This window comes from Nannospalax galili, unplaced genomic scaffold, assembly GCF_000622305.1.
Source record: "Nannospalax galili isolate Female #2095 unplaced genomic scaffold, S.galili_v1.0 scaffold1138, whole genome shotgun sequence".
Lineage (NCBI taxonomy): Eukaryota > Metazoa > Chordata > Mammalia > Rodentia > Spalacidae > Nannospalax > Nannospalax galili.
In genome coordinates this window covers 1899420-1926417 of record NW_008342297.1, presented here as the reverse complement: position 1 = coordinate 1926417, position 26998 = coordinate 1899420, and the positions used below count along the sequence as shown (strand labels likewise).

The 26998-nt window shown below is 41.2% G+C and overlaps 1 protein-coding gene across 5 annotated transcripts in view; it reads right to left on the bottom strand.

Moving 5' to 3' along the window:
* Dis3l2 (DIS3 like 3'-5' exoribonuclease 2) overlaps positions 1 to 26998 on the bottom strand; it is a 506284-nt gene that overhangs the window by 148762 nt on the left and 330524 nt on the right. For all 5 annotated transcript variants that reach the window (XR_003850358.1, XM_029565942.1, XM_008838082.3 and 2 more), the window contains exon 10: positions 5352 to 5431. Coding sequence is in view for 4 of the 5 variants with exons in the window: in XM_029565942.1 (XP_029421802.1) it covers positions 5352 to 5431 (80 nt within the window). In the remaining variant the exon portion in view is untranslated. The remainder of the gene's footprint in view (positions 1 to 5351; positions 5432 to 26998) is intronic.

The window sequence follows — 26998 nt, the reverse complement described above, 5'->3', positions numbered from 1 at the left end:
GAGGGAAGGGGAGGAAAGGGGAGGGGAGGGAAGGGAAAAGGGAAGGAGAGGGGAGGGGAGGGGAGGGAAGGGAAGGAAAAACTTCTATCTATGATGGTTAGTGGTAATTGTCAACTTGACAGGATCTGGAAATCATCTAGGAGACAAGCCTCCAGGCATCTGAGAAGGGTTATTTACCCTCTGGGCATGTTTACGAGGGATTATGTTGATTAGGTTAACTGAGGTGGGAAGACTTGCACTAAAAGTGGGCGGCACCATTCCTAGGGCTTGAGTTCTGGGCTATAAAAAGGAGAAATCTAGGATTCACTGCTCTCTGCTTCCTGGCTGTGGATATGATGCAACCAGCTGCTTCAAGATCCTGCTGCCTTGACTTCCCTGCCTTGACGTACCCTTGAACTTTCTCCTTTGAGTTGCTTTTGCAAGGGTATTTTTATCACTGCCATAAGAAAAGAAATGAGGACAGTTTAGCACTCAGGAAGTTAACAGGCAGTCTAGACAGGAGCTACTCTGGTGCTCAGGCTGGAAGTGGTCTGCTCCGTTTCCCCAGGTACTCTTCTCTCCAGAGGCAGGAGGAGGGTACTTCTTTCACTGAGTCAAATTTGGGGATGGGAAATGTAGGCAAGTGCTTATGCAGAGGGTTGGGCACCCTGAGTTGAGATTTTATGCTTCAGCAATGAAAGCAGCCAGGAGGAGACAAGGATGTGACTGAGGGTATCCAAACAGACATTCTATTAAAATCCCTACTAGACTGTGGATAAAGTATACATTCCAATTTCAAGAAAACATCAAAGCTAAGAAGATTCAGATTGTTCATTTACTTCTTCTCATTCTTCATTTATTCATTCATTCTTTACTAATTTTCCCTCAGTGGTTTTAGCACATTCACAAAACTGTGCAACTGCCCACCATGAAATTCCAGGACATTTTCATGACTGCAAATGGAAGCCCACATTTATTAGCAGCCATTTACCTCTTGAGCCCACTCACTTCTAAGGCCTGCCTGATAATCCTGTCATGTTCAATAACAGAGCAAGCATTAGAGAATAAAGTATTACAGAAGCAAGATGCTGTAAGTGGGATCGTTAATCAACTAAAGATTTTTTATTTAAAAGGTCCTGTCCTGGGGCTGGAGAGATGGCTCAGTGGTTAGGAGCACTGACTGCTCTTGCAGAGGACCCAGGTTCGATTCCTAGCACCCACATGGTGGCTACGAAACGTCCTTAACTCCAGTTCCAGGGGAATCTGAAGCCCTCTTCTGACCTCCGTGGCATTGCACGACACAGGTGCAATACATGCAGGCAGGCAATACATTCGTACTCATAAAAATAATAAATAAAATATTTTTTAAAAAGGGTCCTGTCCTGTCTAGTTGACAATTTTCTCTTTGACACTACAGAGAAGCAGTAATGGTTACTTTATTAGAGTGGCCACCTATTACCAAGGTTCAAATTCTATCCAATAAAAATGAACTGCCTAGTAGACAGCTTGCAGACCTAGACAGCCAGGAGTCACGTACCTCAAACTTCACAAACACAGAAAAGACTCCATGACATGGCAAATGTATTCATACCTCATAAACCACAAGATACAGAAGAATATTTAGGTTTCTTAGCTGAGCTGTTACAACTTGGAATATAATATGATAACTCTTTTAGAATCTGAAGGGTTTTCAAATGAGACACTGTATTTGTCTAACAAGGGAAATTACAGAAAGATAACAGTATTTCTGAACATTACAAGGAAGGATTTCCTGAGTCACAAAATCTTATGGCAGAATGGGTTGCCTTTAAGGTAGAAAGTTCAAATGCAATCTGGATATTCAATAAAATAGATGCTGCAGAGGTAATTAAAAAAGCAGAGGGTGATCTGACAACTGTGGCATTCCCACACTTGAGTAGTGAGGTCAACTGTGAGGTGTGTTGCAAGTGATCTGTTACAATCATAAAACACCCAACAGTGTGATTTACTGTCATCAGAGTCTGGGTTATCATTACAATACCACTCTTTATTAACTATTTTCTTAAGCAAAAATGAAAGAATCAACATTGCTGGGTAATGCTCATGGGAGAGTTCCTTCCCCTTAGGTATGTTTATAGGCCGAAGAAAGGAATGAATCACAGGTCATGGGGGGGCAGCACAGGAGGTAATGACACTCCTCCTCTGCTTTTAAACTAATTTTAACTACTTTGGACAATCAATTCTCTATATTTTGCACCTGAGAGATACTGGGAAAGACCTGGGCCTCCATCAGAATTCTAAGAAAGGAAGCATGAACCCTGAACAGACTATAGCTGTCTGTATATTTTATTTTATTTTATTTTTTTGTCTTTTTGAGACAGGGTCTCCCTGTAGTCCCAGCTGACCTGAACTCACTATGTAGACCAGGCTGGCCTTGAACTCACAACGATCTACCTGCCTCTGCCTCCCGAGTGCTGGGACTAAAGGTATGTGCCACCACGCCCAGCTGTAATATTTTATTTTTAATAGAAGTTTCATTCAGATGATTTCTATGGGACCAAAGGAAACTATAACTTTTATACAGTATTTTCTTTAAATAAGCATGGCTACAGATGACATAAATATGACCAGAAAACATTATTTGCTCTTTGAAACATTAAACATTTTTTCCTCTAAGTAGGAACTGACATGAACTGGTAACTAATGGAACCTGAACTTAGCCAACCTCATCCCAATCCAAGCTGGACCTGCCCTTTCACTTTTCATCTCCCTGGATGAATGGCCCTGGCAGACTCTGCTGCCACAGACGCCAACCGTAGCAGTGCCACTGTAGAAATGCCTGGCTGACCACCTTGGGCCTTTCCCTAGTCTCTGGCTTCTTTTCAATGTCCTTTCACTGTAGCCCTGCCAAATGCACAGATGTCAACTGTCCTCTTGGAATGCAAGAAACATCAAGCACATAGAAGGGGTCTGATCACCTGGTGCAGTAGTCTACTACTGGGCAGCTTGTGATTTCTGGCACCTCATAATTTTTTTATTGCAAATTTTTTTTCATTATAAAGCTATTATTACCACATTATAAAAATTTGGAAAGTAGAGGAAAGAGGAAAATCACTTATGATCCCATCATCCTAATAAGATCACTATTTGCATTTGGGTGTGTTGCTTACTTTTCTTGAGACTCTCTTGCATGCCGTTTTATGACTCCATCTATTCAGCTTATTTATTCTCGACCTCCTTTAGAAAAGATTTGCAGTGCTGGGTATGGTGGTGTATGCCTTTAATCCCAGCATTCTGGAGCCAGAGGCAAGAGGATCTCTATGTGATTGAGGCCAGCCTGGTCTACATAGCAAGTTCTAGGATAGTTGGGGCTACAGGGAGACCCTGTCTCAAAAGGCCACACACACAATAAAAGATTTTCAGCAATTCATATAAATACATATTATGAGACAGACAACTCCATACAATCCCCTCTCCCAAACAAGCATGCCTTCCTGGCTTTCCAGTTTCTACCTGTGGGTAGCTGCTCATCATCCAGGGTGAACCTGAACACCATCTCTGGTTTTTCTCTCTCTACTCAAAGGCCTGTTTCTGTAAATTCTGCTATCATTATCCCTTCCTCACATCTGTCCACCACTCACGGACCTTGCCCCCATCTCTAGTCCAGGTGCTTATGCCTACATGACTGCAAAGTTTCTCTGACTCATTTCCTGCCTTACTTCCTCTCTCCATCCATCCTTTGCTAGATTATTTCTCTCACTTTGACTGAATTCCTGCTGAACAAAATCTCTGAGGCTTTCCACTGTCTGACACACAAAGCACATTCTTTGCCCCAATCTACCTTTCTGGCTCTATCTTTTATTCATTTCTTCCATGAAGCTTTTGCCTACATACTTGTACACTAGACAGGAAGCTTCTATAGAGTGAGTGAGATGATATTCTTGTAAGTTCAAGAGTTGGAGGCCAGTAGAGATGGAAAAACAGATACTAGACTTCTGCCATAGATAACCATAAAACAGGACAGAACAAGTTAAGCAACTGTTCTCAACCATTCAACCACTAAGAGAGCAGAGTTGTAACCCCATGGGGAGGAAGGCACAGGGTCACCAGGCTTTTGGGCACTTTTCACACTGGTGCTTTGGGGAGTGGACTCTGCACATAAAGCAGGCCTGCCCAAGTCTCTTCACACAGCAGAGATTGCTCAGAATATACCACACTGAGCCAGAGTTTACTTTTGTAAATAAGCTGCTCGAATTTGGGGTTCTAGAAATACAGAATTGAAAACGCTGTGCTGGGGATATAGCTCAGTAGTAGAGTATGTACCTAGCATACATGAAGCCCTGCATCTGATGGGGTCGGGGGAGGGAGGGGGAGAGAGAGAGCGTGCGCATGTGCTGAACAATCTTATCCATAGGTATTTTGGAGGACGGTCCTACTAAAAGAAGCTGAACATTTTTAGGCAATGTGTTCTGTCTCTAGGCCTTGTGCCTACTAAACATCACTGCCTGTTATAGTAAAGGATTACATACAGAGGCTTGTATCAGGGAGATAGGAGATGAACACTTTGAATGTGGGTCCTCAATGCTCTATGGCAGACTGACACTAGAAGGGTACACACACCTAATGGGCAAGCTATCAAAGGCTGTGTTAGTCCATGGCCATCTCTGAGAATAAACTGAGCTATAGCAGTCACTGACACCCTCTAGAGAAGGGGCCAGAAGTAGCTAGAGACTACAAGTAGCACATCTGGGGCATGAGGATAGAACTGATGAGGTTTATTCTCCTCACACCCTTCACACATCCTCTGAGAATCAGCTGCTGCTTTCTTTTCTACTACACCTACCAATGCCTTTGATACTGCCTTTTCTTTCCTAGTAACAGCTCTGAAGAATGTTTAGAGGCCTTAATCTTAATTCACAATCTGTTTGATAGATAAAGAGCTACGAGGAGCAACTGGGCTTCTGTAGCTCAGGCCTGCACAGACATTTCCCACAGGGGTGTGCCTGCTGCCCATGCACAGCAGGTCTTCAGAGAGACCCCTTCAGTGCCCTGAGCTTGCAGGAAACTTCAGTCTCTTGGGCAAAGCCTGGAGGGGCTTTCTTCCTACTGTTCCTCACACCCATGTTGGAGTACACAAAAGCCAAGGCCTAGAAGTAGCTCTTCCTCTCACAACTGCCTCTTCTAAGGCCCATGAAGAGCCCCAGTGAGGGCATTTCTCATTCTTCACCAGAGCCTCCACAGGGGTTCAACCATTGGGTTGTATAGGAAGTTCAGGAATGAAGCAAACCTATCCTTGACCATTGAGCTGTCTAGGAAGCACAAGGAGACCTTGAAAAACACATGGGAATGCAGGTTGCCTGCCATACAGAACAGCAGAGAAATTTCCATCCTACCATCAGTGAGTGGCCTGCAGGAGAGGGCATCATCGAGGTCTCGAGCAGTTGATGGATCAATGGTGAAGATACAGTCTTTTCTAGGAAAGATATAAAATACAGTTAGCACAAATGACACAGATAATAGAAACGCAATTCAGTGTTGCAGAGCAGTGAACACCACTTCATGTTGCACATGTGACTGTTGAAGAGAATGTCTATAATAACTTTCTCTGAGGAGGGAGAAATGTGAGACTGGGAAGTGACAGAGGGTGACTGCCTTCTTCCTGTCTGTGACCTGATATCATCTCCCCCAAGCCCTGAGAGAGAAGAGGTATGGTCAGGGAGCAAGGAGGTGGCTTCCAAGAAAAAGTTTTCCAAGAAGAGCTTTGTGACAAGACACGCCAGTTTTCTTAGTTAGATCCTCTTGAGTGTCCGATTTTATTCTGCTCCCTTATCTGTGGGGTGAATGGGAGTGGGTCCTTCAAGGATCAGCTACAGGTGGTTTCCTGCTCCTTTTCTCATCTTCAGTAAATGGAATGTACCAAAGAATGTTATCTGGCTCATTGTGACATGGGGACAGGATCCAAGAATTAGTGAGTTTAAGGACAGCTGGGACTACAGGGAGACCCTGTCTCAAAAAGACAAAACAAAACAAAACAAAACAAACGAAAATCCCCTAGGGGCTACATAGCTAACATTGTTAACCACAATACAATTCTACTCATAAATAGCCCAAATAGCAGTTTGTGTCCCTGGGAGGGCCACATACATTACTCAAGCTCACCCTCAAGCAGCCCATACCAATTTATCATCACATAGTGTCCTTAGATACATCTCACACTTAATCTATTCAGGGCCAGAATATTCTCATTTTCCACGTAAGATGCCTACCAACCTACCCATTCCTACTCTCTTCTAGACTGGGCTTTAAATGTCACCCAAAAGTGGTTGGTTACCCCCATAATGTTCATGATACTGTTGTACCATGAACAGTCATTATTGTAGCTCGCAGATTTCACAGATGGGTAGGATTACTGATTACTTTTCCACGCAGTAGTGTGCATAGAACCTTCAAGTACTATGAAAACTAGCCAGTGGGGGTGAAACTTCCAGGCTGGAAATAGCTTGATTTCTTCATGTCCTATGACTCAAGTATGTGGTGTTTTTGGCAACAAAGTCTTACCATCAGGTTCTGGAGGGTGACCAGGAACAATGATGGTAGCCTTTAATGTTTGGGGGGAGGATCTACAGGACCCCACTGACCCCACTGGGCTTTTCATTTGATAGCCTATGGTGTCTTGGAGGGCATCCCCCCCTTATAGGGTAGTATGATTTGAACTCCTTTTATATATGTATACATTTATATTTTAGGAAGCGTCTGCAGCAGGTTTCCATATGGCATTTTCAAAGTTCTTTAATGTTACATATCCCTCTCCTCACTCCTTCCTTTACTCTGCCTGCCCATCCTCTACCCCATTTAACCTTTCCTGTTCCACTATTCCTCTTTCCCTGTTCATAACATCTGTGTTCTAGCTTACTTCCTTTAACATCCCATGGCCCTTTACTAGTTTCCCAACCTCTATTGGTACACCAATTATAACATATAATTCTAAAGATTCAAATCTAGCATCCACATATGAGAGAGACTGTGGTGTTTGTCTTTCTGGGTCTGAGTGACCTCACTTAGAATATTTCCAGCTCTATCCATTTATCTGTGAATTTTATAATTTCATTTATCTTTATAGTTAAATAATATTCTGTACCATATTTAAATTACCCATTCATCAATTTGTTATCTAGGTTGTTTCCATGTTCTGGCTATTGTGAACAAAGCAGCAACGAACAAGGATTAGTAGGTGTCTCTGTAGCAGGGTATTGAGCCTTTTGGGAATATGCTGAAGAATGGTATGGTTATAGCATGTGGTAGATCTATTTCTCATTTTCCGAGGAACCATCACACTGATTTCCATAGTGGCTGCACTAGTCTGCACTCCTCCAGCAGTGAGTAAGTGTTGCCCTTTCTCTACATCCTTTCCCACATTGATGCCGGCATTTGTTGTCTTTTTTTTTTTAATTATTTATTATTTTTATTTTATGTGTATGAGTGTATTGTCTGCATGTATCTAAGTGCATCCATGTTGTGTGATGCCTGAGGAGGTCAGAAGAGGATGTCAAATCCCCTGGAACTGGAGTTAGGACAATTGTTAGCCACCATATAGGTGCTGGAATTCAAACCCAGGTCCTCTGCAAGAGCAACCAGTGCTCTTAATCATCTCTCCAGCCCCTTGTTGTCTTTTCTAATTGTAGCAATTCTGACTGGGGTAAGATGAAATCTCAGAGAAGTTTTAATTTGCATTTCTCTGCTAGTTAGGGATGCTGAACTTTTTATTGAATTTTTGTGAATTTTATAATTATATTTTGCTCACATTTAGGTCCCCTCCCCCATTTATACTCCATTACTATCCCTTGCCTAATTTCATGTACTCTAAGACACACACACACACACACACACACACACACACACACACACACGCTGATAGAGTCAAACTTATGTCCCAAATGCCTTTAAGTATGGGTCTATTCACTGGAGTCTGGTCAACCTACCAAGGATCTCACCCTTAAACAAGACTGGCTCTCCCCTCCCCACAGCCATCAGTTGCCAACAGTTCCTTAGGTAGGGCTGGGCTTTCATATCCACCTGCCCACATCCATGCTAGGATTCTTTCTGGCTTGAGCTTATGGGCATGCTGACACCACTGCTGTGAGTTCATATGAGTAACTGCCCAACTGTCTGAAAATTCTGTTTCCCTGTGGTCCTCTATCCCACCTGACTCTTACAATCTTTTGACCACATCTTCCTCAATGATCCCTTGGCCTTGGGAGGCAGAAGTTTGATATAGGTGTCCTATTCAGAGATAAGCATTTTGCAGCCTCTTATTCTATGCATGTTGGCCAGTTATGGTTTTCTGTGTTAATTACCATCTTCTGCATAAAGAAGCTCCTCTGGTGAGAGTTCAAAATGCATTAATCTATGATTATAACAATAAGTCATTAGAAATCAGTTTAATACTATATCTATTTAGCAGAATAATAGTATTAGGCTCTCCCCATGGCCTGTGACCTGTCTAGTCACAGGTTCCTAGGCCTCCTATCAATGTCAGGTATGGGCTCCATTTTATGAAGCAGGTCTTAATTCAATTAGAAAGTGGTTGGTTACTCTCATAATATTTGTGTCACTATTGCACCAGTGGGTATATCTTGCCAGGCCAGTTGTTGCAGCCTTCAGGGTTTACAGCTGGGTAAGGGTGATGATTAATTTTCTCTCCCAGTAGCATGCGTAGCACCTGCAAGCACTATGAAAGCTGGGCAGTAGAGGTGAAGCTCTGAGGTCAGTATCAGCCTGATTTCTACTTGTTTGCTCTATAACTCATGTATGCAATGTTGAACACTTAAAAAAATATTATTCAGCCATTTTAACTTTTTCTTTTGAGAACCTGCTGTTTTAGTTCCATGCCCCAATTTTTAATTGGGTTGTTTGCTCTCTAGGTGTTTAGTTTTCTGAGTTCTTTGCATACTCTACACACTAACCCCTATGTCAGACGTAGAGCTGGTAAAGATTCTTTTCCATTCTGTAGGTGCCTCTTCACTCAAATGATGGTGTCTTTTGCTGTACAGAAGTATTTTAATTTCATGGGTCTCATTTGTACTTCATGGGTCTCATAGGTATTAATGCCTATGCTACTGGGGTACTACTGTTCAGGAAGTCCTTTCCTGAGCCTTTTAAGTTGAAGTGCATTCCCTACTTTCTCCTCTAACATATTCAGGCTATCAGGTCTTATGTTGAGGTCCTTGATCCATTTAGAATTTGTGTGTGTGTGTGTGTGTGTGTGTGTGTGTGTGCGCGCGCGCGCATAAAGTGAGAGATAAGGATCTTGCTTCATTCTTCAACATGTAATTGTCCATCCAGTTTGACCAGCACCGTTTGGTGAGGATGTTGTTTTTTCTCCAATATATATTTTTCACCTCTTTGTCAAAAAATAAGGTGGTTATAGGAGCATGGGCTTATGTCTGGCTCCTCAATTCTATGACATTGATCAATATGTCTATTTTAATGCTAGTACCATGCTCTCTTTATTCCAATAGCACTGTAGTATAACTTGAAATCAGGAACAGTGATATCTCCAGCAGTGTTTTTATTGTTTTGTCTACCTTGGGACTTCTGTGTTTACATATGAATTTTAAGATTTTTTTTTTCAATTTCTATGAAGAATTGCATGGGAATTTCATGGGAATTGCAATGACTCTATAGGTTGATTTTGGTAGGATGGAATTTTCACAATATTAATCCTACCAATTTACGAACAGGGGAGATCTCTCGATCTTCTGGTATCTTCTTCAATTTCTTTCTTCAGTGTCTTAAGGTTTTCATTGTACACGTCTTTCACTTCCTTGGTTAGATTTATTTTAAGATCCATAAATACGTTTTGAGGCTGTTATGAATGGGATTGCTTCCCTGATCTCTTTCTCGTATATGTACCACTGGTATATAGGAAGGCTACTGAATTTTATGTGCTAATTTTATATCCTACTTCTTTGCTGAATGTGTTTATCAGCCCTAGTTTTCTAGTTGATGGAGTCTTTTGGTTCCTTTATGTATAGAATCAAATCATCTATAAATATGGACACTTTGACTTCTTCCTTTCCTACTTGGATCCTCTTTACCTCCTCTTGTCTTATTGCTTTAGCTAAGACATCAAGCAGTACACTGAACAAGAATGGAAAGAGTGAGCATCCTTTACTTCTTCCTGATTTTAGTGGAAATGTTTCTCTAACATGATGTTGGCTGAGGGCTTGTTGTATGTTGCCTTTATTGTGTTCAGATACGTTCCCTGTATCCCCAGATTCTATAGCGCTTTTATCATGAAGGAGCTGGATTTTGTAAAAGGCCTTTTCTGCATCTAATGAGAGATGTTTGTGTGGTTTCTGTCCTTGAGTTTATTTATGTGATGGATTATATTTATTGATCATGTATACTGAACCATCTCTGCATCTCTAGGATGAAGCTGATTTGCTTATGGTGGATGATATCTTTTGGATATGTTCTTGAATTTGGTTTGCAAGTATTTTATTGAGAATGTTTTTTGTCTATGTTCATTGAAGAGATTAGCCTATAATACTCCTTTTGTTGTTGTTGAGTATCTGTTGCTGTTGGTACCAGGATAAAATTGCCTCTGTAAAAAGAATTTGGAAGTGTTCCTTTTTTTATTCTACAGAATAATGTGAGGAGCACTGGCGTTAGTTCTTCTTTATAGGTCTGGTAGAATTCTATGCTGAATCCAGCTGGCCCTGGGCTTTTTTATTTGGGAGATTTTTTTTAATAATTAAAGAAAATTTTAATTTATTTTTATTTATGTATATGGGTGTTTTGCCTGCATGTATGTAAGTGCATCCACTCCATATCATGCACTGTATCACCAGGAACTGGAGTTACAGATGGTTGTTAGCTCCTGCGATGTGAGTGCTGGGAACCAAACCCAGGTCCTCTGCAAGTACAGTCAGTGATCTTAACCATTGAGACAACTTTCTAGCTTCTATCTGGGAGATTTTTAATTCTTCTTTTATCTCCTTGATTTTTATGGGTCTGTTTAAATGATTTACTTCATCTTGATTTAATTTTGGTAGGTAAAATGCATCTATAAAATCATGTATTTACTGTCCAGTTTGGTGGAATATAAATTTTTAAAGTATGTCTTTATGAGTCTCTGAACTTGATTAGCATCTGTTGTAATATCTCCCTTTTAATCTACAATTTTATTAATTAGGGAAGTTGGCTAAAGGTTTGTTAATCTTTTCAAAGAACAAACTCATCTCATTGATTCTTTGTATTGTTTTCATTTTTATTTCATTAATTTCTGCCTTGATTTTTATTATCTCTTCCTATCTAGTCTTTTTGAATGTTATTCTTGTTTTTCCAAGGCCGTCAGGTACATCACTAAATATTAATTTGATATCTCTCAAATTTTCTAATGTGGGGACTTGGTGCTATAAACTTTGCTTCTTAGGACTGCTTTCATTGTGCCCCACAGATTTTGGGATGTTCTGTTTTCATTTTAATTCAATTCTAGGGATTTTGAAATTTCCTTCTTGGTTTCTTCCTTGACCTTGATTTAGTAGTATGTTTAGTCTCCATGAGTTTGTACTTTCTGTAGTTTCCATTGCTGCTGATAGCTAGCTTTAGTCTATTGTGGTCAGAATAGAATGCACGATGTTATTTCAACTTTCCTATATTTGTCGAGACTTGCTCTATGTCCCAATATGCAGTTGATTTTTGAGACAGTTCCATGGGCTGCTGAGAAGACCATATATTCCTTAATGTTTTGGTAGAAGAGTCTGCAGGTGTCATTAGGTTAATTTGATTTATGATGTCATTTAATCCCAGTACTTCTCTGTTTGGGTTCTGTCCAGGTGACCTGTCTTACTGGTGAGAGCAGCATATTAAAGTCACCCCCTGTCACTGTGTTGGGTTAATAGGCAGCTTTAGATCTAACAGTATTTGCTTTATGAAACTGGGTGCACCTGTGTCTGGTGTGTATATGTTTAGAATTATACTATTCTTTTAATGAGTGTGAAATGACCCTCCTTATCTCTTCTGACTAGATTTGGTCTGAAGTCTACTTTGTCAGGTATTAGAATAGCTACACCTACTTGTTTCTTAGTTCCATTTGTTTGGAATATCTTTATATTTTTATTCTAAGGTGACAGTTGATAATAAGGTATTTCTTGGAGGCAGCAAAAAGATGGATCCTGTTTTGTTTTTTTAATTTATTTTTATTTTATGTGTATGCGTGTATTGCCTGCATGTAGGTAAGTGCACCCATGTCGTGCAATGCCTACGGAGGTCAGAAGAGACTGTTGGATCCCCTGGGACTGGAGTTACGGACAGTTGTTAGCTGCCATGTGGGTGCTAGGATTTGAACCCAAGTCTTCTGCAGGAACAACCAGTGTTCTTAACCGCTGAGCCATCTCTCCAGCCCCGGAGCTTGTTTTTTAATTCAATCTGCTAGTCTGTGTGTTTTTATTAGGGGAATTGAGACCACTCATATTGAGTTACTATTGTTCTCAAAGAGCAAAAACATTTGATAAAGTAGTTATATTGAACCATGTGTATTAATTCTTGTCTTTTTTTTTGGACAGAACCCAAACAGAGAAGTACTGGGATTAAATGACATCATAAATCAAATGAACCTAATAGACACCTACAGACTCTTCTACCAAAACATTAAGGAATATATGGTCTTCTCAGCAGCCCACGGAACTGTCTCAAAAATCAACTGGAGCCCCAGCTGGCTTAGAACTGGCTATGTAGACCAGACTGGCCTCTGATCTCAAAGAGATCTATCTGGCTCTGCCTCCTTAGTACTAGGATTTTAAAGGTGTGTGCCATCATGCTGAGCTCTCATTTTGTTGCTTTGTGGTGTTTTCTTAAGACCTCTTTTGACAAGCTGTTCTGGAACTGTTTATTTATTCCCTGCCACCTCTTGAGTGTGTTTATCCTTCTTTTCAAGCCAATATTCCTTCTAGTATCTTCTGGAAAGCTAGGTTAGTTGTCATAAATGCTTTTATTTCTCCTTCAATTTTAATAGTTTTTCTGGATATAATTGTCTGGGTTGACAATTGCTGTCTTTCAGAACTTAGAATACATCTCTCCAGGTCCTTCTGGCTTTAAATGTTTCTGTCAAATAATCAGATATTATTCTGATGGGCCTGCCTTTATATGTGACTTGACCTTTTTCTCTTGCAGCTTTTCTCTATTCCGTGTTTTTCATGTTTTAACTATAATATATTATGGGAAGTTTCTTTTCTGGTCTTTTTTACCTACATTCTGTAGGCATCTTGCACCTGGATGGGCAATTCTAAGTTTGGAAATTTTTCTTCCATGATTTTATTGAAAACATTTTCTATGCCTTCACTACAGTATTCTTTTTTTCTGTCTACAATCTGAAGGCTAGGTCTTTTTGTGGTGTCCCAGAGCTCTCCCACATTCTGTTCTCATATATATATGTGTGCATATATATGTATTTATATTTATATTTATCACTGACCTTTATTGGGCAATCCAGTTCCTCTACTTTGTCTTTCATGAGTTGTTGGCCAGGGTGGTTCAAGAGAGTCCCAAAATTACACAGGCTATTATTGCCATAGCCCTTGATGGCCTCCCAGAACTTGAAGGTAAGAACCTACTACTGAAGACTGAACATACTTCAGACATAGGATTTGGAGCAATAGAGCTGGAACTGACCTGAAATCATTTTCACTGAAGGCTAGTTCTCATAGCTTTGAAGAGCAATATGAAGGTGCCAAGGGAAAACATCAATTTACAGTCCAACACCAGCTTCAAGATCGAATAACCACCATCAATGGCCAGCACAACATATGACATTGGTGCAGTAGTGGCACTTTTATCTTGGGGACAATCAACAGCTACCTAATTGGACTAAAAGCCAACTCAATGGGAGGAAACTCAAGTGTGATACTGTAAACATAACCCAATACACATAGCTGGAGCGGTCATAGATCTTAGAGGAAAAACCCCAAGACTGTCACACCCCTAGACTAATGTAATTTATTATTATGTGCAAAATATGTATCCTTATATTTACAGACAAATATCCCAATCACCACTCACCAAAGAAGCTTCTTTTGCAGATGGAGACCATTACAGAGTACCACAACTTGTCACACACAGACATTATCTGTGAATTGCCCAAGCCTAAGTGGCACATCTAAAATGCAACCTCTATACCTTAGGCACACAGAACATAGAACAGGGGTAAAGAAGAGGACACTAATGAATCTCTCAATTCTCATTAGTGAAACTTCCTCATGTAACAGAGTGCCAGGAACACAAAAGGTCACAAATGGCTAAAACATAGAGATCGAGAGTCTGCAGAATGCTGGTCCTTGGACACCTAGGGCTCAGGGACCACTGAGGAAGAGAGGGCAGAAAGATTGGAAGAGCCAGGGAGGAGGTGCATGACCATATGGAAATAGAGCCCTACAAGCTCCTGGGACCCTGCTCATATGATTCTATGGCAATGGTGTCAGCATACACAAGTCCCATGCAAACTCAGGCAGACCAAAACCCAGCATAGAACTGGAGAAATGGACAGCTGACCCCAATCTTAGCTGAAGAAATATTGGCAACTGATTACTGCTAGGTGAGAAAGAACTAATCTTCCTAAAAAGGGACTCTAGATAGGCTGACTAGACCTCAGTGGATGGACTTGCACTGGGGAAAATCTGGGGACACTGACTTGACACAGTGAGTGGGCCTTAACACGGATGACAGAGAACATGGGTTCCAGTGGCGGGGGCATGGGAAGGTGCCAGTGGGGACAGAGGAATAAAGATGATTAAGATGGTTTGAGATGTTCTGTGTAAAATACACAAAATTCAGTTAAAAAAATAACAAATGAACACCACCACTGAAAGAAGAAAGGAAACTTAAAAAGAAAAAGAAAGAATTCAACCAACAAATTACTCTAGGTGTGCAAGTCCCAACACAGAAACAGAAACAGCATGAAAAACCAAGACAGCATGTCTCCTCCACAAATTACTAACCCCATAATAATGGCACCTAATGAAAATGATCTAGAAGAACTTCCAGACAAAGAATTCAAATGAATTATAAGTATGTTCAAACAACTTAAAGTGAACATGAATATATTCCAAGAGATGAATGAAATAAGGAAGTCAATCCAAGATATGAAAATAGAATTCAACAAAATCCAGTTGCTGAAGAAACCCAAACTGAGATAATGCTCAAATGAAAAACTCAATTAGCCAAATAAAAACCTCAGTGGAAAGCTTCACCAATGAATGGGTTATGTAGAAAACAGAGATCAGGGGAAGTGGTTTCAGGTCAATTCCAGCTCTATTGCTCCAAATCCTGTGTCTTGCAGATAAATGGATGGAACTAGGAACTTATATAAGTGAAGTAACACAGACTCAGAAAAACAAACAACGTATGTTCTCCTTCATATGTGGATCCTAGCACCAAATCCTTATATATGAGTAGTAACTGCAGGAACCAGAATAATGAAAAGGAACCAGGGAAGTAAAAGAAAAGAATGAACCTGAGAGAGAACAGTAGGAGACAGGTGCTACTAAGGGAGAAATGGGGCTGTTTAAATGGGGGGGGGGTTATAACAAGGAACCTTGGGGATAAAGGGAAAGAAGGATCTCAAGAGGTGGGACCACAGAAGATTGGCATTATCAAGGGATAAATGGGGAAAATGGGGAGACTTTAAATGGGGAGACCATGGTGGAAGGGTTAGACAGGGAGAGAAAGTGGGGAGATTAAATAATGCCTAACTAGCTTTAAAATCAGTGGCGGTGTTTACAGTGTCCAGGAGAGACTAAGTCTTAGTAGATTTGAGATGCCTGTTTTCCTCTGTGGGTTTGTGTGAGATGCTTTGGAGCTACGTAGGTAGGCCTAATCAGGAGAAGCTGGGGTCTCCTTCTTGCTGCAGGAGGCCATAGTAAGAGCAGTTAGAGCAAGATTCCTGGGAGTTGTAGGCAGGCCTGGTGCAGGAGCATGGTTTCGGGGAGTGTAGGTGGGCCTAAGCAGAGGAAGCAGGGTACAGGAGACCTTTTGGGCTGGGCTCCTGGTGCAGTAGATTGGGAGGGGTTGAGGAGGGGTCTAGCTGGGCTTAAGCAGGAGAGCAAGGGTTCCCTAACTTGCTGCAGGAGGCCATATGGGCTGTGATCCTGGAGCAAAATCCTTGGGAGCTGTAGATGGGTTTGGTGCAAGAGGCCATGAGGCATCTGGAGTGTGAGTTCTGGGTGGTGTTTTTGTTTTGTTTTGTTTTTTGTTTGAGACTGAGTCTCACGTATCCAAAGCTAGTAGCCTCAAACTTCATATGTAGCCAAGGACAACCTTGAACTTCTGTTCTTCTACCTCCCCAGTACTGGGATTGCTTACTTGGTGCTAGGGAATGAATCCAAGGTTTTGTGCATGTTAGGTTAGCATTCTACCAACTAAACTACACCCTCTCCCAGACAAAAATTATGACTTTTAAATTGAGGAAAGTAAAAAAAAATTGTTAAGTGCTCACAGGGTGATCAGTGAGTGATAGAATTGTAGATTACGTTTTTCCCTTTATGCTTTTACACATTTAGATTTTTTTTTTACTGAAGTATTCCTTTTATTAATGGAAAAAAAATTAACATTGTGGAGACTCTTCCCTAATCAAAAGCCAAGTGTTCATTAGAAAATATAATATTTCTTATAATGGTACTTGGCTTTATTACAGCATTTATTTAGATTCCTTGTGTGTAATACAGTCAATGCCTTTAACACCACAGACTTGGCACAACTATGTACTTACTGGGACACTCAGAAGAGAAGGTAGGAAAGGTAAGTGCCAAACAGGTGGAGGCACCAAATATATTTGGGGAACAGTCCTAGGAAGGCTGGGTCATCACCTAACACCTAACCATCTACTGGGCTGGGAATATAGTCCAGTGGTAATGGCATTTTTTCCTAGCATGTGCAACCTGTATTTAACTCACAGCTCCACAGGGGGTTGAGGAGGCTATTAAAAAAGAATGCTACAGAAACAGAGAAATACTGAATTCTCCTGGAAAGCACACTCCCCAGCACCATATTCCTAGTGCCTGAAATACAAGGGCTGTGACTAATGAGAGTTGAATGGTAGCAGGAAGTGCCAGAAAGATTAAATTGAGAATCCACGGTAACAGGTTCTACAATTGGGGAGGAACTTGGCTCATAAGGTAAAGGAAGGACACACTGCTCCTCTTTTTTTTCCTCCCCCATAAAACCTGGGTTTAGGAACACAGAGTACTCAATAAAAATACCTGTGTAACTAAGATTGACATGTCACATAGGATAGAAGGGACAGTTTGGTCCTTTTTCTTTCATCATAATGACATCATAAGAAGTTGAAAGACTGTCCCTCTAGGTCAAAATAAAAAAGAATGCTGTTAGTTTGAGAGTGGCAGGATTTACTAGTTTACTGGGAGGGTTAACTAAGAAGTTTTCTTAAATGTCTCCAGGAACTTTGAGACTTTTATTTCTATGAATACAATGAATGAAGGATAATTCCCACTAAGACATTTTGCCTAACAGACCCAGTCATCTGTAACAGAATAAGGCTTCTACAGTTAGTTTGTAAATGTCTTCCTGGAAAGGCCCACAGCTGTTTTCTGAGGAAAGTCCTACTTTTTCCCCTTTATGATCTTTTTTGTTTGTTTTATCTGCTTTTAAGCCAGAAACATAAAAGTCTACATTACAAGTGAACAATGAGCCAGGTGTGGTAGTGCACGCTTTTAATCCTAGCTCTTGGGAGGCAAAGGCAGGTGGATCTCTGTGAGTTCAAGGCCAGTTCAGTCAACATAGCAAATTTCAGGGCAGCCCAGGGTTACATAGTGAGACCCTATCTCAAAAAGCCACCCCCCCAACCCAAAATAAACAAACACATGAACAGCACTCAGGAAAGCTTCTTACTCTAAAACTGAGATGTTCAAGCCTTGCCCAGGGCAGGGTCTGTATGCCAAGTATGGCCTGTTGTCTTTGAACAGCCAGCAAGCTAACCTCAGCGTTTTGCATTTTTAAATGATTGAAAACAAATCAAAAAGAGTATGATTTCCTGTCACATGAAAATTGTACTAATTCAGTGCTCTTAACAAGGCAGGAGTGAACTATAAACTTGTTCTCTACAGCAAACTGAGAGGGGAACAGTGAGTGACCCTGATAAGCCCCAGTCCTCAATGCTGAGACTCAAGTGATTTAACTTAACCATTGTCATCGCCATGATTACAAATCAGCCATGATGTGGTATGTGAGGGCTCTGCCTGGTTGTTGGCCACAGTGGCTAGAAGTTCAGCTGCACGGGATGGGGATGGGGCAAGGGGGCATTCCAGCTGCTATACTCTGGTAACGTGCTTGGGATTTTACTGGCTTCTTTTCTGGAAGGCTTTGGTCTCATAACCTGCAGGGAGCAGCCTAGCTTGCCAGCTTTTAGAACCTGAGGGACCAAATATTTAAAGAGTTCTGCAACAATAGTTAGAAAGAAGCTAAACCTGACCCACAGAAAATAAAGTGCCAGGTGGGGAGAGAATGAGACTCTGGTTCATGAGGCTGCAGAATTCTAATTCTGAGCAACAGTTATGTAACTACAGTTTCTGAAGGCATGTGACTGAGGGGCTTAGAACTTTTTAAAGGAACAGTGAACTTCTAAGTCTGTGTTCCTCAAAGTCATTGGTTCTAGAAAAGGACACTTGAATAATAATTAAAAGCCTTCTATAATCCAGCCAAGAGCCCCAGGAAATAAAGGTACAGAAGGATTTCTGCTCCTTTGTCACTCACCTTCTCCATGACCCTGTCTCCTCTGTCCCCTCAAGGTACCATTATCTCTACCCTCTTTCAGCTGGAAGCAGCTGCCTAGTCTCCATAGTACTTGGTCACTTTTACCTCACTGGATTTTGGCCATGGCCCCTACTTTATCATAGAAATTGTTCTAAGTTATGGCTGTTGCCAGATTAATTATCATAACGCGCATGTATGGTCAAACCTCTTAATGAGTTCCTTAAAGAAAAAAAGTAATTCAGCTGAAGATTCAAAGCCCTCCAGGCACTTTTCTAGATAGAGTATACATTCCTAATATGTACATAAACTCTGGTCTTGAGAGACCATTGTTTGTGCTGTTCCTGTACTGGGACACTTTCCTTACCAATCTTCAAGTCTAAGACCCACCTTGCTTTTAAAGAGCTGACTGCAATACCATCTTTCCCTCAGGGATCCCCGGACTCCACAGAGCGGAAGCTATGTCCCCCTCCATGTTCGATGCATGCTTGTGACCTGCACCTCTCTGCTGGAACTGGCCTCTCTCCTTGATATATTGGTGCTAACTTATGTAAAGGTCTTACCACCATGACAGGCTGGAGCCAATATCAGGTCTGGCTCTGTTTTGGCTTGTATTTGTAACACTGAAGGCACATATGTAATGAATGTTTCTAGAGAGATGAATGAAAAAATGACCAAAGGGTACTCTTTAGCACTTTTCCATTCAGTGTTGCCACTGTACCTTGTGAAACACATTTAGGATTAGAACTCATGACTTCCTGGCATGGGATTCTGTGGTCACACCACAGTGTTATTTTTTCCAAGGGTGTCCTTTTCTGTCTTCATCCCATCTTCTTTTCTCATAAAACAGTGTTTTACAAACTGTGGTCTGGGGACTATTTCCAGATGAATAAAATTTATAGAGGTTCTCCTTTGTCCGTGACTCTGGGCTTGTCTTCTTGCGAGCAAGCAATTCTGGTGGGAAAGATCTGGGTCAATGGTGGTGAATGGGTGAAAAGGAATGGAAAAAATCTAAGAAATAACTTTAAGAGGATACAGAGTAAAAATTTTACCTCAAGACTTTCTTAGTTAGATGGTATCACAGTTAATAGAGAAAACAGAAATTCTTATGTAAAACACAGCAGGAGAAATAGAAAAAGAGCTGGGGCACTCATCCATGGTACTGTGTTCCCAAGAGTACCACCACAGAGTCCAGCCTTCTGAGCTCAAGGCCTTCTAGTAAAGTCAGAGGCTGGATTCATCTGTCACTTCCACACTGAGCTGGAATCACCAGTCAAAGTTAGGCCCGTTTACCCTGGGATGTAGCATCTGTTACTTTCTTACTGGCAACTGCTAAAACCTTGACTTCAGTTCTTCACAGTTCTACTGACACACTTATGCTAACATGTCTGACACAAATTCCAGATTTTTTGAAACAGTAAAACTAGGGCCTATTAAGAGTGCTAAGTGATCATGGTCCATTTGCACGGAGCCTTTTCTTCTACCTGCCACTTGGTAATGAAGTGACACTCATGAAGCCACACTGTGGGCAGAAAGAAATGACACAGCACTATGGGAAGGCCCCTTGTTCCACAGGGATTTTCCAACTGTGGCTCCACAGAGGGCAGCTTCAAGTGCTGGGGAAAGTCTGACAAGTGAATATGATTAGTAGGTTCTTTGACTTTCTATAGGACAGGGATGCTATGGGACTCAGAATAGACTGAAATGGCATCCCATGTTCCATTCCATTCCTCACTCACTCACTGAACTTCTTGCTCGACCCTAGCCTGATGTTGTGGGAACCAGGCCCGGCCAGGAAAGCCATGGTTTAAATAATGTGCTGAAGCTAACCTTCCCCTGAATTTCTAAGAACACTGAAATAATAACAGTAAGAACTCTATTGAGATTCAGCGTAAAGCCCAGTAGTTCAAAGCTGAAATTCCAGCAGCTAGGAGACACAGGAAGAAAAACAGAGTTTTAAGCAGGCCTGGGCTACATGAGTTCAAGGCCAGCCTAGGCTTCACAGCAAAACCCTGCCCCTCCCCCAAGACTCAGTAAAGCCACCATTTAGTCATTTTTGCTTCATCTTCTGGCTCCTCCTTTCCTTACATCTAAACAACTGAAATTATGCAGCAGAGATCACTTTACCTTTCTATGCTTCAGTATGTGGTTTTTTGTTTGTTTTGTTTTGTTTTTAAGACTAAGGGCCTTTCTGTAGTAACACAACACTATAGTTTAAACCAAGAAGGTCATAATTCCATCACCCAATTTAGAAATTATACATAAGTATCTTCAACTGTCTCCAAAAGTCTTCAAGTATCTTCTTCCTGACCTTGAATCTAATCAGTACATTTATCTGGTAGTTATGTCCCCTTTGCCTAGCTACAAAAATCAAGACAGGATACTAGATAGGTCTGTTTATTACTCCTGAGGTTACAGTGCTTCTAGGTCCTTTCAGACAACAATCAGGAAGTATTAGTTTAATCATATGACTTTTTAGTTCAATTAGGTAGCTGTTGATTGTCCCCAAGATCAAAGTACCATGGGCTGTACCAATGTCGTATGCTGTGCCGGTCACTGACATGGTTATTTGGCATAGTACTTTCCAAAGATATGAGAGGTAGCCTTCATGGGAAGTGGTTTCCAGGTCAGTTTCAGATCCATTGCTCCAAGTCCTGTGTCTGAAGTATGTCCTGTCTTCAGCAATAGGGTCTTACCTTCAAGTTCTGGGAGGTAATCCAGGGCTGTGGCAATAGCCTGTGTAATTTTAGGAGTCTCTTGGACTACCCTGGCCAACAACTCAAAGGAAGGTTTCTCCTGTCTGGCACTGTTTCTTGTTATGTAGCCTTCAGCTATGTACATGGATTCATGTGGAATACTGTAACACAGACGAATATACATGGCTAGAGAGGTCATAGATCTTAGAGAAAACTCCAAGACTATCACATCACCAGACTAATATAATTTCTTACTATGTACAAAATATGTATTCTTATATTTACAGACAAATATCCCAATCACCACTCACCAAAGAAGCTTCTTTTGCAGATGGAGACCATTACAGAGTACCACAATTGGTCACACACAGGCATTATCTGTGAATTGCCCAAGCCTAAGTGGCACATCTAAAATGCAACCTCTATACCGAAGGTGCATGGAACATAGAACAGGGGTAAAGAAGAGGACACTAACGAATCTCTCAATTCTCATTAGTGAAACTTCCTCATGCAACAGAGGGCCAGGAACACAAAAGGTCACAAATGGCCAAAACATAGAGATCGAGTGTCTGCAGAATGCCGGTCCTTGGACACCCAGGGCTCAGGGACCACTGAGGAAGAGAGGGCAGAAAGATTGGAAGAGCCAGGGAGGAGGTGCATGACCATATGGAAATAGAGCCCTACAAGCTCCTGGGACCCTGCTCATATGATTCTATGGCAATGGTGTCAGCATACACAAGTCCCATGCAAACTCAGGCAGACCAAAACCCAGCATAGAACTGGAGAAATGGACAGCTGACCCCAATCTTAGCTGAAGAAATATTGGCAACTGATTAGTGCTGGATGAGAAAGGGCTGATCTTCCTAAAGCGAGGGACTCCAGACAGGCTGACTAGACTTCATTAGAGGAACTTGTACTGAGGAACATCTGGGAACACTAACTTGACACAATATGCCTTAACACAAATGACAGAATGTATGAATTCCAGTGGGGGGGTTATGGAAGGATGCCAGTGGGGAAGGGGGTAAAAAGATGATTAAGATTGACTGAGGTGTTCTGTTCGAAATACACAAAAATTTTAATTAAAAAATTATAAAAATCATATGAATTTGTTGATATATGATCACCTTAGCCTAAAAAAGTCATTTTATTCTGTTTTTAACCTAATCCATAAATTCCTATTGATACTACAAGGGAAAGCTAATATCACAGACTCCTCGTCACCCTTTCCCATTCCATATTCACATCTTCCTTTTCTCAGGGACAACCTGGCTCCCAGTGGCCTCAGTATTCCTAATACTATCAGAATCCCAATCCCCAAAAATACCACTAGTAACTACAAACCTGCTTGCTTAAGACTTGCTTGTAGTTTTATCCTTAGAGAACACTTTTAAAGGGTGTATGTATAATACTCAGAGAACTCAAAAATTAATTGAATTAATTCTTTACTGCCAATGCTATACATTTGATAAATGTCAGTTCTATTTGGTTTTGTTTCATCTCAACCTTAGAAATTTTGTTTTCATTTCCCCTTTATATTTATTTAAAACTTTTTACATGGGTTTATTTTTTGAGACAGGGTCTTACTACGTAGCAAGGCTAGCCTTGAACTCAGAATCCTCTGGCTTCAGCCTCCTTGGTACTTAGATTTAATTTTATTGTTAAATATCTAAACTTTTAAATGTTTCAAAAATCAAATTATACTCAGAGAAATCTTCCTTCTTCTCTATCCTTCCCACCCTGCTTTCCTGTCCCCTATACTTAATCATTTAATCCATTTTTGACCTATGCCCTTCCTTCCTTTCTTCCTTCCTTCCTTCCTTCCCCTCCCTTCCCTCCCCCTCCCTCCCTTTCTCTCTCTCTCTCTCTCTCTCTCTCTCTCTCTCTCTCTCTCTCTCTCTGTATTGCTAGGGACTGAACCCAGGGACTTACATATTCTAGGCTAGTACTCTATAACTGAACTACATCCTCAGTCCCTGATATAATATTTTATGTGTGTGTGTATACATATATATAAATTTTCTACTTCTTCCTTATAAAAATATTCAAATTATACTTTTATTTTGCTTCTTTTGCTTAATAATAAATCCTGAAAAAATCACTCTATATCAGTTCAGAGACCACAGTCATAGAATCACTATTCTTAGAAGCTCCCTCCAGTCCAAATGTGATCCTTAAATGCCTCCAAACCCAGGTCAATGAGACAGGTCAACCCACATCTTGCATACATGGGTTGGAGCATGAGTGAAAGAGTTCATGCCTCATTAGGCATGTATTCAACTTTAGATAGCTCTGACCATTACAAAGCAGGGTGGGAGGCTGAACTGAAATATGACTGAGAAACTATATTCGGGCCTTTGTAGCCACAAAGATTAACTGACTCCCTTTAAACCACAAAGCCTTTCAAACATGACATTTCCAAAGAAATATGCCCATCCTTTTCTTTTCTAAATGGCTTATAACGGTGTGTAATTGTAGTCCTTTTCATAAATTTTCACTTATTTTTGTCAAGAAGAAATCCAAGTTGATGGAAACAGTGGAACATAAACATGAAGAAGGTATTGGAAATAAGGAGAAAGGAGGCCAGAATTCTTTGATCCAACAAGTATTTAGCAGACATCTACTCTTCTAGGTGCTCAGGATACATTTGAGAACAAATAATGGTTTCTATCCAGTTACATTCTAGTGGGGAGCAAGACAAAATTTTTTTCAAAGCACTGAAACTAAAGAAAGAGCAGAACAGAGGAAGGGGGCTAGGAGGCTAATTACAATGATGGCATGAACAGGGGAGTCTGGGTAGGTTGCCTGAGAAGCTGCCATGACACAGGACTGGAAGGAAGTGAGGAAGCAGGTCTCCTCTTTGTCCAGGGCAAATGTCACCACCTGCCCAGTGAGCTTATTTGAAGGCACTAAACTCCTCAACCAAGAGGACTTCTACAGAGGGCAGACAGCTGGGTCTCTAAACTTTTATTTCCTGTCCCAGATAATTTAAAAACCAGGCTTTCCAATGTTCTGAACACAGCCTGTATGGCTAAAGAAAGGAGAGTGCTAGGTGAGTCTCCCAGGTCCAGAAAGCCTCTTTATCCCCAACTCTCTGAAGAGCTATCTATCTTCTTTTACTCTGCCCATCCATTTCTCTATAACCTAGACTTAAAATATCAAGTTCTGGTTACTTTTAAGTCAGGCTATGAGAAAACCAATTGATAAAAATGAAGTATTAAAATCAGACAAAATGTGCCGGGAATTGTGGTGCACTTGGGAGGCAGAGGCAGGTAGATCTCTTTTTCAGGTCAGCTAGGGCTACAGGAAAACCCTGTCTCAAAAAGACCAAAAAATAAATTAAAAAAAAAAATCAGACAAAATGAAGTGGTTATAAGCCCCTAAGAAATGCCTCATGGAAGGGTCAAAAGTCTAAGCTCATCAGTACAGAGGGCTACGAGCTGAAGTATAAGCTTTACAGACTACATAGGACCTTCACAGACTATAACACACTGGAGGCCTTCCAGTGAAGAATTCTAGTGCTGTTAAAAATGCCGTCCCCCATTTCCTTGTGAGAATAGAATAATAATAATAATGGCTATAATATTTGCTTTCATTTTGTGGATGGGGAAACTGAGGTTCAGCAAGAGCCAGTGATTTACTGAAGCCACAGAACTGCAGAGCTGTGACTGTTGGGGCTCAGAAAACAATACCTCAAAGTAAATGCCTCAAGTGCAAAGTTTGTCTCTTACTTTTTTCCTGTCTTCCTGTTTCTGCCCCCACCCAATCTCTATTTCTCTTTGAAAGTGAGCCACAGAAACTAGAATTCCTCTTTCCCAAGACAGATCATAGAAATCAGAAATCTCTTTTTTCTAGTCTGACATAAAACCCAAAATGTTTAATGTTCTCCTTGGTGTGGTGGTGCATGCCTTTAATCCCAGCACTGACGAGGCAGAGGCAAGTGGATCAATGTGAGTTCAAGGCTTGCCTGGTCTACCTAGTTCCAGGCCAAGGGCTACATACTAAGACCCTGTCTCAAAAACAAAAACAAAAACAAAAAGAAATTCTCTGATCTACCTTATTTGATTGCATATGATTAAGATGTGCTGCCCTTTCACCAATTCCAAAAAATGTCCTGCCTATCCTCAGAAAGAAGGCATGTTTGAAGGACAAAAAAATCCAGACTCAGGCTTTGAGAGTTTCTGCCTGAATCTTGTATTTTCTGACCAGTCACAATAGCTGTCCATGCTTCCTTGATTCTAAGCGCAAAATGCATAGATGGCTCAGTGGTTAAGATCACTGGCTGTTCCTGCAGAAGACCCAGGTTCCCAGCACCCACATGGTGGCTAATAGCTGTCTGTAACTCCAGTTCTAGGGAATCCAGTGCCCTCCTCTGGCCTCCACAGGTATTGCACAACACAGGTGCAATTACGTACCTGCAAGCAATACACTCATACACATAAAATAAAGATAAATGCAGAGTTCACCATGAGACTAAGGGCTCTCATATCATATACAACTACAAGCAAATAATCTATCTTCTAGGGTTGTTGCCCTGACCCTTTATGGCAGGTGGGAAAGGGATCGGATCACTCACCTGTTTATTGATCTGATAACATAAGAGAATAATAATGTATCAAAAAGAACAGGTATCAGCTGAGAGTGGAAGTATATGCTTATAATACTGATACTCGGGCAGCTGGGCTGGAGGATCTGGAAGCTGGACTGGGCTGACAATAAGACTATACCAAAAAATCAGAAATGGGGCTACAGATGTTGCCCATTTGGTAGAGTGTGTGCCTAGCATGCAAGTTCTGCATAAACTGAGTCTGGTGTTGTATGCCTATAATCCTAGCACTATGGAGGCAGAAGCAAGAGGATCAAAAGTTCAAGGTCATCCTTTACTATATAAGGAGTTCGAAACCAGCTTCAAGGGGTAGATGAGACCTTGTCTCAGTAAACAGATATTAATGCTGGGGCAAGGAGGAGTGTTATTAAGTCATTTAGGCCCAGAGATCTCAATGTCAGTTGAGATTTCTACTTTTATTCTTAGTTCCAGACATAATCTATTTTTAATACTTTTTAAGAATTTTTATGTGTATGAGTGTATTGCCTGCAGGTATGTAAATGCACCTGTGTTGTGCAATGACTGTGGAGGCCAGAAGGGGGCATTGGATTCCCTGGATTCCCTAGAACTGGAGTTACAGACAGCTGTTAGCCGCCATGTGGGTTCTGGGAACAGAACCCGGGTCTTCTGCAAGAGCAGCCAGTGCTATTAACCACTGAATCATCTTTCCAGCCCCAGTTCCAGACTTTATCTTAGAATCTAAATACTCTGGAAGCATTTTGAGTGAAATGATAATTATCCCAAATAGTTATAGGAATCTGAGATCTGTACTGCTTGCTGCTCTTAAAAACAACCAGGAGACAGAAACTGGTGGAAGGAAGCAGGGCCAGCCATGAGAAAGATGGAGGAGACCTCAGTCCATCCCAAGTTCAGAATGTCCAGGGAGGCCTAAGCGTTTTTTATGGGATACAGAGTTTATGGTGGGTGGGACAATGGGTAGGGAAAGCACAGGCGGGTGGAGAGGGGGTGGGGGGAG